The 11,849-nt window shown below is 33.4% G+C and overlaps 1 protein-coding gene across 1 annotated transcript; it reads right to left on the bottom strand.

The window, feature by feature from the left end:
* Nucleotides 1-1,022: 1,022 nt before the first annotated feature.
* On the bottom strand, nt 1,023-7,241 carry LOC116140985 (pentatricopeptide repeat-containing protein At5g46100-like). The gene is made up of 4 exons (XM_031426553.1): nt 7,157-7,241; nt 6,482-6,922; nt 1,645-1,939; nt 1,023-1,395 (listed from the first exon to the last, which is right to left on the bottom strand). The coding sequence occupies exons 1-4, from the start codon at nt 7,239-7,241 to the stop codon at nt 1,023-1,025; spliced, it is 1,194 nt and encodes a 397-aa protein (XP_031282413.1).
* Nucleotides 7,242-11,849: the final 4,608 nt, after the last annotated feature.

Raw genomic sequence — 11,849 nt, 5'->3', positions numbered from 1 at the left:
TGCCGATCGACGGCTTCTGAATCTCCCTGGGGGTGGTGTTGAACAAATCTCAACCTAAACAAGTTTTCCAATTTGAAACCTAAACCTAATTTCCCAATTTTGAAACCTAAACCCTAATTTCCAAATTTGAGACCCAAACCCTAATTCTCTCTTAAGTCTGATACCATGTAAAATAAACGTAATGAATATACACTCTACTGTATTATTAGCTTAAAAGGATACATATTTATATACACTTGTAGTGTTCTAAACTAGGTAGGTGATCAATCTAAATTAGGATAGTAGTGATCCCTATAATCAAGGATTTTAATGTGATCTCTATCATTTAGGAAGTCATGTACATCTGTAACAATAACAAAAGCCAATCAACCCATGGATGAAGATGGAATATGTCACAACGTCTAGCATTAGGCCTTTTTGAGGCAACTTGTGAAATATCTCCAAAGCAATTTCAATCATTCCATTTTTACACAACCCATCAATGAGGCTGGCAATTTTAAACTAGTAGTTCTCCAAGTACAAAAAAATTTTGGTACCTCCAAAACACCATTCTCACATATCCCATCAACCAAATTATTATTGCAACTGAATCAGGTGCGACATTATAAAGTTTCATCTCATCAAATAGTTTCCATGCATCTCCAACTTTGTTTGATAGAAAAAAACTGGTTAACAAAGTGTTATACGTAAACACTGTCTGTTTAATTCCCTTTGAAATCATTCCCATGTAAAGACTGATAGCATTCTTTAATTTCCAAACCACTTTGAATAATCAATTCCAACAACCAATTAGCTTCCTCTATCTTCCTCTCCTTGCAAAACCCACTTACCATTGTATTATATGTCAGTAAATTAGGCTGCAAACCTTGATCTGCCATCTCAACAAACAAGCCTTTAGCCTCCTCCAAATTTCCCACAAAACACCAACCGTAAATTAGAGAGTTAAAAAAAACCACATCTGGCTTAATTCTCTTCCCCTTCATTTCCAAAAACAATTCATTTGCCTTATCTGCCAACCCATCTTAGCAAAAGCCATCTATAATACTACCATAAGAAACAATATCAGGCTTGCAGATAACACCCCCTTCACCATTACCAGCAACCATTTCTTCATGCAATCTAAGCACAACGCTAGTGTTCCCTGTCTGACACAACCGCTTAATTAATGTCCAATACATAAGCGCGTCAGGCCTGACCACAAACACAGCCATTTTCTTGAACAACTCCATAACCTCCAAACTCCTATTCTCTAAACAAAAACCTTTAATAAAAAAAGTGAAAGTCACAACATTTGGTCTTAAACCCCGCCTCGAAATCCTCCCAAAAACAACAAAACCATCAGGCTTACAACCCTTACTCTCCATAGAGATTAGCAGCTCCTTTGCATCATTAGATCTATGCAGCAAGCAATAACCATCCATCAAAGTTGTATAAGTAACTATGTCTGGTTGCAAACCTCTTTGAATCATTAATTCTAACAATCCATTAGCTTCCTCCATCTTCCCCTCCTTGCAAAGCCCACTTATCAGTGAATTATATGTCACCACATTAGGCTGCAAACCCCTTTGAATCATTAACTCAAAATACCCATTAGCTTCCTCCATCTTCCCCTCCTTGCAAATCCCACTTATCATTGTATTATACGTCACCACATTAGGCTGCAAACCCCTCTGAATCATTAATTCCAAATACCCATTAGCTTCTTCCATCTTCCCCTCTTTGCAAAACCCACTTATCACTGTATTATACATCACCACATTAGGCTGCAAACCTTGATCCACCATCTCTTCGTGTATCCTAAGCGCAATACTGGTATCACCTATTCTACACAACCCGTTAATCAAAGTCCCACATGTAGTCACGTTAGGCCTAACCCCAAACACAGCCGTTTTCTTGAACAACTCCACAGCTTCCATACTCCTATTCTCCAAACACAAACCTTTAATCAAAGAATTAAAAGTCACAACACTAGGGCTAGAACCCCACCTCAAAATCCTCCCAAAAACAACAAAACCATCACAAACTCGACCCACATTGCAAAAGCAATTAATCAAAATAGTCAAAGTAATTCAATCTGGCAACAACCCCATTGAATCCACTCGCTTGTAAATCAAATTAACGTCTTCATAAAACTTTTTTTTAGCCAGTGCTCCAAACAACTGGTTGAATGATGAAATTGGTGGTTTGGGTTGCATATGAATCATGTATCCAAAGAAATATCGTGCTTCATCAAGAGTGACATTACCTTCTTTACGATCATTTTTGAGGAATTTCTCCAGCTGGGTTACTTTAAGTACTAAATCTTGTGGAATAGTTGTAGTCACTTTACCCGGTTTTGTGAATAAAGAAGGAGAAGAAGAAAAACGACGAATCAAGCTTTTGAGCAACATTTCAGCAGCGCTGTTTGTGGATTATCTGGGTTTCAAGCTAAACATCATCTTTCGTTTTTATATATTTTTATGTACATTTTTATCTTAATTAAAATTGAAATTGGGGGCTTAATAGAAAATAGGTGGGGTCTATTTAGCATCACTCTTTAATCTTTATCATTTGGAAAATAGTATTTTGTACCTCTAGCACTTCTCTTGTCAGTTTATATATGTGATTAATTTTTTTTTATTAACATCATTTACACCTTAGAAGAAAATAGGTGAGTGCCTTTGGTTTAGGAAATATTGTATTATTGAGAATGTTAAATTAATTAAATGATAGATTACCTTGAGGGTACGTTTGGTTAAGGAAATATTGGATTACTGAGAATGGTGGATTACTAAAAAGTTAAATTATCTTAAAGATTACTAAAAATCTTTAGAAAAATGTGTTTGGTTAGTTGAATAAATTAGTGGGTATGTTATACTAATATATTTGGTTGGGAGAAATAAATTTGTGAACATTGTTTTTAAATTACTAAATTGCCCCTTTTTTAAATATTAATATAATATCATTTTTATTATTAATTTTTGAATAATTTTAATAACCCTAAACATTTCAATTTAGCTAAAACATCCCCACTTATATAAAACTTTAATTTATAACAAAATCACCCCCACCACCCCAAACCATTGCTCGCCACCGCCATTCACCGCCGGAAGTCATCTGGAGTCGTTGTGAGTAATTGAGAGACATTGGGAGGTTCCGATATGGTCATTTCAAGCCATATTGATGGCCGAAAATGCCATATCAGAGTAGATCTAACCATTAACAGCCATATCTATTTCAGCCAGAATAAATATGGTCGTTAAAGGCCATATTTCATCGAGATATGGCCAATAAAGGTCATGGATCTGGCCATAATAGATCTAGCCATTTCTAGCCAAATCTACTCCGATATGGACATTTTCGCTAGGAACAGCTATATTGGAGCCTCCTAGTGACAATGGGCTACTCACGGTGATTTCCAGCAACGGCCGACGGTGGTTTGGTGGGCAGCAGGTGGGTAGGGGTGGTGGGTTGGGTGGGCTGCAATTAGTTTTGAATTCAAGGGTAATTTTGCCCAAAAAGTTAATTAATTGGGGTTAAATAGTAAAAGTTAAATTCATGTAAATTAATTTAAAAATAAGGGTACTATTGTTCTAAAATTTTATTAATAAGAGATATAATTATAACAAAAATAAGATTACCTTGGTAGTCTTACAATACCTAAGAAAATAGAGGTTATCAGATTATCTCCAACATTACCAACAATAACAAGTATTGATATTAGAAGATTACCGGAATCTTATATTACTTGACAATCAAATGTAGTTATCAAGTAATCTAAGATGGCATAACCTCAGTAATCTCATATAACCCCCAACCAAATGCCCCCTAAAGATTATTAGAAATGTTTAAGAAAATGTGTTTAGTTAGGTTAGAATAAATTGATACGTATGTTATATTGGTTAGGTTGGAATAAACTGGTGGAAATGTTATATAGATTACTAAATTGTTTTCCTTTTTAAATATTAATATAATATTATTTTTATTATTTTTTTAATCATTTCTTTTAATGCCTTAAATTTGAAATTTTGCTAAAACATCCTAACCATATAAAAGTTTAATTTATGACAAAATCACCTCCATCCACCCAAGTCACTGCTGCTACTATCGGCAATCACCAAAACAACGTATGATCGATCGGATCTGGCCAGCTGTATGACAATCAGGTCGTGGATCTAGCCAGAATTCTTGCCATTTTTAGCCAGATATGTCACCGTTGTGCACCATGGACCTGGCCATTAACGACCAGATCCATTCCAGTGTCGTGGGCTAAAAATTTAGCCATTAATTGCTAGATCCATTGATCTGGCTGAAAACAGCCAAATCGGTGCATGACAGGCCATATCTGGCTGATCATGTGCATTTTGATGACTGTCTGCAACCGGCGGTGGTTGGCCAGCGGGTGGCAGTGGTCCTAGGTGGCCTACAATTTGTTTTAAATATAAAGGTATTATTGTCCAAAAACTTAATTAATTAAGGGTAAAATTGTAATGACAGGTTCATGTAAATTAATTTTAAAATAAGAGCATTTTTGTCTTAAATTTCTATTAATAAGAGATAAATTATAACAAAATTAACCTTATCATTTAATCTTAAAATACCTAATAAAATATAGGTAATCAGATAACCACTTATATAACCAACAATAATTATTATTGGTTTTAGAACATTACCAAAATCTTATATTGCTTGACAATCAAACGTAGTAATCTAAATAATATAAGATTTGGTTTTAGAAGATTACCGAATTTTTATATTGCTTGACAACCAAACGTGATAATCTAAGTAATATAAGATGACATTACCTCAATAACAAGGGTTAACCCCAACCAAATAGGAATGTTGAAAAGGATGTAAACATGCATGGAAAATTTTAAATTTTAATAAAGTAATTTATAAAAATGTGTATGCAAAATAATTAATTTATTTAAAAGCATATTGTAGTTTTTGTTTTTTTTATTCATTCATACTAATCAAGTAATACACTAAGTTTGTAAATATACCGTCAAAGATACAATAAATAATTATTTTGTTTGTACGTGTCATGGACGGACGAAAGTAAAATGAATATACTTGAATGTATTCGTTAGTAAAATGAATACACTTGAATGTATTCGTTATCCACTAATAAAATAAATGAATAATCATGAATATGATAAAGCATTACCATTGTTCATTTCGGAGTAGTTCCAGTTGTTGGACAAACTTGGTATATGAAAAAAGTAAATTTAATGATCATTATTTGCAAATCCAATTAGAGCATCTCCAAATGACTCTTTATATGATCCAAACTCTTTACTATAAAGAGTTTATCCATAGAAATAAAAGTCTAATGGATTCTTTATTCTTTAAATATAAATTAAAGAGTGAGTTTGACTTTCCATATTTAGAGAGTCAAATTTCAGTCTCTATCATAATTTTAAATAATAAATTGTAAGTTTTTATGCATTTTATTTATGATTTATCTAAGTTTCTTTCTTGAAAATGTAAATTTAATTCCAAACTCATCATAAGCAAAGAATCAATAATCAATTCATGTTTCTATGCTCTAAGTTGCACAAATATAAAGTTATAGGATCTTGAAACTTGATGAACTTTCACACACACACATATATATATATATATATATATATGATATATATATATATATATTATATATATATATTAAATATATATTATTATTATATATATATATATATATATAAGAAATACATACCTGATTCTATAGTTTGAAAACTAAAACTTGAATCTTGATTGAATCAAAAATAGGCAGTGTTTCTCTCCCGTTCTTCCCTTTCTATAATTGCAAAAACTCTTTTTGATGGAAAGAGAAAAATTTTAGCGTATATTGGAATAGAGAGAGGACCCACCTTTTATATTGCAGTTATTTTATTAACTGATGCAACATTTCCATCAAAGGTTAAAGACCAATATGCCCTTCAATTAAATTAATAACTACTAAACCTTATATTATATTTTATTCACATGGACCACTTTATAAGAATTATAAATAATTCTAACATTCTCCCACTTGGTCCATGTGTCATAAAAATAAAACTTTACAGCTTAGTAATTAAACATAATGCGTACAAAATAATAAATAATTAAAGGTCATATCTTAAATGGTTAAGATATAAACATTATAGAGTAGGAACCTATAAGGATCATGGCGGTCATATGTTATTAAATCAACATATTCCCTTCCATGTATCACTTTACAAATTCTATACTCAAAACAATCTATAATAATTCTTAATGGTCCAACAATTAATGCCCTTATCAAGGACAAATTCTGTCATCTTTATCATTCATGTATACAAAACAACATAATATAAAGAAACATACAACAGAATAACTTATATCAATCAGAAACAATACATCAAGAGCTCAGAGTGACTAAAAAAAAAGAGTTTTATGTACATAAAAACAAAACAATGTTAACAACATAATGTCAAGGAACATATACAATACATTATAAATCAATCATGACGGGCAATAATACCTATCCTTTCAATGTGCTCACTAAAGGTCTTAGGTGATAGCCCCTTAGTCAGCGGATCCGCTATCATAAAATTGGTGCTAATATGCTCAATAGTCACTCTTTGTTTCTGAACTTCTTCTTTAACGGCAAAGTATTTTAATTCCATATGTTTAGCACCTTTTGAATATTTGTCGTTTTTAGAAAAGAAGACTGTTGCGGCATTATCACAATAAATTTTCAGCGGCTCGGCAATACTATCGACAATCCCAAATCCTGAAATAAAATTCTGCAGCCATAATCCCTGAACTGTGGCCTCAAAGCATGCCACAAAGTCAGCCTCCATAGTGGAAACAGCAATGACAGATTGCTTTGCACTTTTCCATGAAACTGCTCCTCTAGCTAACATAAATACGTAGCCAAAAGTGGATTTCCTGGTGTCTAAACGACCAGCGAATTCTGAATCTGAATATCCAATTACCTCAAGATAATCGGATCTCTTATAGGTAAGCATATGATCCTTCGTCCCTTGTAAATATCTTAACACTTTCTTTGTAGCTCACCAATGATCTATTCCAGGATCACTTTGATATCTACCCAGCAAACCGACCGCAAAACTAATGTTAGGTCTGGTACATGTCTAAGCATACATTAAACTTCCGACAACTGATGCATAAGGAATATGCTCCATTTGCTTACATTCCAATTCAATCTGTGGGCATTGCTTAAGGCTCAACTTATCACCTTTCTGAATTGGAATTGGACTCGCAGAGCACTTATCCATTTTGTATCTCTCTAGAACTTTGTTGATATAAGCTTTTTGAGACAATCTCAACAATCCTTGTGATCTATCAGGAATAATTTAAATTCCAATTACATAGGATGCCTCGCCCATATCCTTCCTCTCAAAGTTCTTAGAGAGAAACTTCTTGGTTTCATACATCATGCCAAGATCATTAGTAGCAAGCAAAATGTCATCAACATACAAGACTAGAATTACAAATGCACTCCCACTGATTTTCATTTATATACACCGATCAATAGTGTTTTCCTTAAATCCGAAAGTAGTAATGGTATCATTGAACTTGAGGTACCACTGTCTGTAAGCTTGTTTTAATCCATATATAGATTTCTTTAATTTACTCACCATGTGTTCCTTCCCTTCAATTGGAAAACTATCAAGTTGTTCCATGTACACTTCTTCTTCTAAATCCCCATTTAGAAAGGCCGTTTTCACATCCATTTGATGAAGCTCTAGATCATAATGAGCTATCATTGCCATAATAATTCTAAACAAGTCCTTTGAGGAAACTGGCGAAAAAGTCTCGTTATAATCAACACCGTCTTTCTGAGTAAAACCTTTGGCAACAAGTCTGGCCTTGTACCATTCAATATTGCTATTAGAGTCGTGCTTGGTCTTAAAGACCCATTTACACCCGACTGTTCTACAACCTTCAGGCAATACTACAAGATCCCAGACTTCATTGTATTCCATTGATTTTAACTCTTCTTTCATGGCATCTAACCATTTATAGAATTATCACTTTTAAGGGCTTGTGAAACCGAAACTGGATCTGCTTCCATTCCTAAGTCAATTTCAGACTCTTGTAGATAAACCATATAATCATTAGAAATGACAGATCTCTTTTGTCTTTGAGATCTTCTTAATGCTATTTCTTATGGTTCATTTACTATTTCATGTGGTTCACCAACCATAGGTTCATTGATTACTAAATTATCAGGTAGTGTTTGCTCAATTACTTGTTGTTCTTGATTGTCATCAGAACGTCTGACAACTATAGGAACCACAACCTCAGTAGAAGTCATAGGCGCAGGGACCTGTACCCTGACTTCTTGAATATCCACTTTAGGTGCTCCCACTGGTTTCACCATTCTCAATAAACCTTGCATTTCCGGTCTTAACTATTCTTGTACTATGGCTAGGACAGTAAAAATAATACCTTTTAGATTTTTCTGGATAACCAATGAAAAAACCACTGGTCATTCTTGAGTCCAATTTCTTTTCATGTGGATTATAAACCTTGACTTCTGCTGGGCAACCCCAAACATGCAGGTGCCCCAAACTAGGTTTCCTTCCTGTCCACAATTCAAAAGGAGTCTTTGGAACTGCCTTACTAGGAACCCTATTTAATAAATATACAGCAGTCTTTAATGCATAAATCCACAATGATGAGGGTAATGAGGAATGACTTAACATACTCCTAACCATATCCATTAACGTTCGGTTACGCCTTTCTGCAACACCATTCTGTTGCGATGTCCCCGTCATTGTGTATTGGGCACATATGCCTTGACTTTCCAAGAATTTAGCAAATGGACTTAGACATTGTCCAGATTCATTGTATTTACCATAATATTCACCATCTCTATCTGATCATATTACTTTCACCTTTCTATCTAATTGCTTCTCAACTTCATTAATGAATACCTCTAGGATACTAACAGATTGAGATTTTTCATGCAATAAATAGATATATCCATAACGTGAAAGATCATCTATAAAAGTGATGAAATATCTTTCTCCACTAAAAGAAGGTACATCAAAAGGACCACATATATCAATGTGTATTAATTCAAGGAGTTCTGTTCTTCTTGTGGCTGCTTTCTTAATTGTGGATGTGGTTTGTTTTCCTTTGATACAATCCACACAGACGCCAAGATCAGTAAAGTCCAAATCAGGTAAAACTTCATCATTTACTAATCTTTGCATCCTTTCTCTTGATATATGGCCTAAATGCTTATGCCATAAATAAGCAGATTTCTCATCCATAGAAGCATGTTTTATTCCTATACTATGATGCAGGGTCAATAATATCTCAGCAAACAAATTATCAAGATGTAATTTGTACAATCCATCACAAAGCACACCAGAACCAATTAAACAATTATATTTAAATAAATTGAAACATCCATTCCCGAACTTAAAAGAATATCCTTCTAAATCAAGTTTAGATAAAGATATTAAATTACAGGATAACTCCTATACATAAAGAGTATTAAACAAATCTAAATGATGTCCAATATTTAAAATTAAACGATAGGTTCCAATGGCTTCAACTCGTGCTTTGACTCGATTCCCTATGTACACAAATCTTTCATTGTCATTTATGATCTGGGTCATAAGGAATCCCTGCAAAATATTAGAGATATGAGTGGTACATCTAGAATCAATCCACCAAGTATTATAAGGAACTTCCGATAAATATGATTGAAACATTCAAAAGCACTAGGCTTACCTTTCTTTTCGAACCATGCCTTACATTTTAGGCAGTCTCTTATATAGTGTCCAACTTTCTTACAAAAATGACACTTTTCTTTAGTCTGATCCTTCTTATGGACTTGGGCAAAAGACTCGTTAATCTTCAGTGGCCTTTTGCCCTTTCCATACTTCTTGTTGGATTTGTTCTTAAATCCAGACGAGCCCACAAGATTAACAAAATGAACTCCTTATTTCTTCAATCTTTCCTCTTCTTGAACTAACTTAGATTGAAGCTCAGTCATATTCCATTTATCTTTAATTGTGTTATAATTAATTTGAAATGGACTAAACTGAGGAGGTAAAGAGTTAATGACAAACTGAACAAGGAAACTTTCGTCCACAGACATTCCCATGTTTCTAATTTTTGCTACTATATTTGACATCTCAGTCACATGTTCATACATGCTATGAGAACCATCATATTTCATAGTGGTCAGCCTACTCATTAATGCCCCGTGCGGGACTTGTCAGCAGCCTCAGACTGAGAAGTCTCTTTGGCTAATCTCATAAATTCCCTAGCATATTCTGTGGTAGGAAGTGAGGCCTTGATTTCACTCACCACTGTCATCTGTAAATATTTCAGGCTCAATCTATTCGATCTCTCCCATTCCTTATGGAAAGACCTTTCTTCATCAGTGCTGTTCTCAGTGAGATAAACTGGTTTCTTTGTCATGAGTGCAAGGTCGAGATTTTGAACATCCAAGTAATACTAAACTTGTTCACTCCATTCATTATAATTGAACCCATTAAACTTAATAACAGATGAGGCATGAAGAGCAAATGCTGCAAGAACAAAAATTATGCTTACACACTAATGCTTTGAGTTTTATACTTTATACATAATTTTAGATTCAGATATTAAAATTTATTATCATTAAAACACAAATATATATTGAAAATCTCATTTGAAAGAAATAACAATATACGATAATTAATCTCAATTGATGCAATCTTTTATAAGTTTCCTTAATTGGTAATTAAATGTACTTTAGTTAGACATGTTTGTTATCTTTGGATTTACTAAACACAACTAATCAAGTACATTAATTAACCACGATTATGTTCATAATTATAGGATTAACTAATCTACCTTTGGGCGATCCTTAACTATCCTATAACATATAAACTTCAAATTACTCATGTCCAATACATTATGTCATCTCATTAAAGCATCTAATGATCATGAGTAATTGAATCTTATTTAATTTGATATCTATGGGATAAACATTTTAATTTGGCCACTTTGGTGACTAACAAATTATACATAATATAGTTATCAAACTCTTTCTCTAAAGAAAATTATACTTTAGAAACTTATACATATTTCATGTGCCTAAACGAACATTAAAGACAAAATTGGGTTGATTCGACCCTCATTGTTAATTTTGATTGTCACCTTTAACTTTGATGGTTAACCGTTCACTTTAACGGTTACTGTTAACTTTAACGGTTGGCCGTTAACTTTAACGATTGACCAGTTCAGTCAACGGTCTGAACCGGTTTAACTCGTTGACCGGTCTGGATCACCTTTTCGGATCCTAACGGGGCTGGTTTGACCCACTTTTCCAGTTCGGGTCAGCCCATTTAAACCTATTTGGGTTGACCCGTTTGTCCAAAAGGGCTTCTTTATGGGTTAAAAGTTGGGCTTCTTAATGGGTTATAGGTTTGGGCTTCTTTATGGGTTATTCTTAATGGATTTGAAAAATTGGCTCACTTAATAAGGCTTTAATCATTGGGTTGGATCAATATTTTATGGGTCAATTATTGACCCGAATTTCTGGAAAAATTAGGTAAACTTCATATTCCGAATTTCTGGAATTTTTTTTTTAATTGAAAAAAGCTTCTGGATTCTGAAAATTTGCATTTCAGAATAATTTTCCAGCCTTCCAATTTGTTAGTTTCTAAACCCAAACTACTTTTTTAAATCTATTTTACCCAAACCATTCCTATTTCACAATTTCCAAAAACCCAATTAATTTCTACATCCCATAAGAACCCTAAAAATAACTTAATGGAAAATTCATCAGTCTCTAAACCTGAAACTGCTCTGATACCACGTGTAAACTTAATTGCAAACTCATCATAAGCAAAGAATCAATAATCAAATCATGT

Source organism: Pistacia vera, unplaced genomic scaffold (assembly GCF_008641045.1).
Source record: "Pistacia vera cultivar Batoury unplaced genomic scaffold, PisVer_v2 Contig39, whole genome shotgun sequence".
Classification (NCBI taxonomy): domain Eukaryota; kingdom Viridiplantae; phylum Streptophyta; class Magnoliopsida; order Sapindales; family Anacardiaceae; genus Pistacia; species Pistacia vera.
This window is presented reverse-complemented; position numbering and strand designations above follow the sequence as displayed.

Bases quoted from the DNA above. Each gene is read 5' to 3' on its own strand.
- LOC116140985 (XM_031426553.1), bottom strand. From the start codon at position 7,241: ATGGATAAGTGCTCTGCGAGTCCAATTCCAATTCAGAAAGGTGATAAG. The intron at 1,940-6,481 runs GTATTATTGCCC...CTTTGATTAAAG, and splicing joins TGAGCACATTGAAAGGATAG to GTTTGTGTTTGGAGAATAGG. The intron at 1,396-1,644 runs GTATAATACAAT...CTTGCTGCATAG, and splicing joins TTGCAGCCTAATGTGGTGAC to ATCTAATGATGCAAAGGAGC.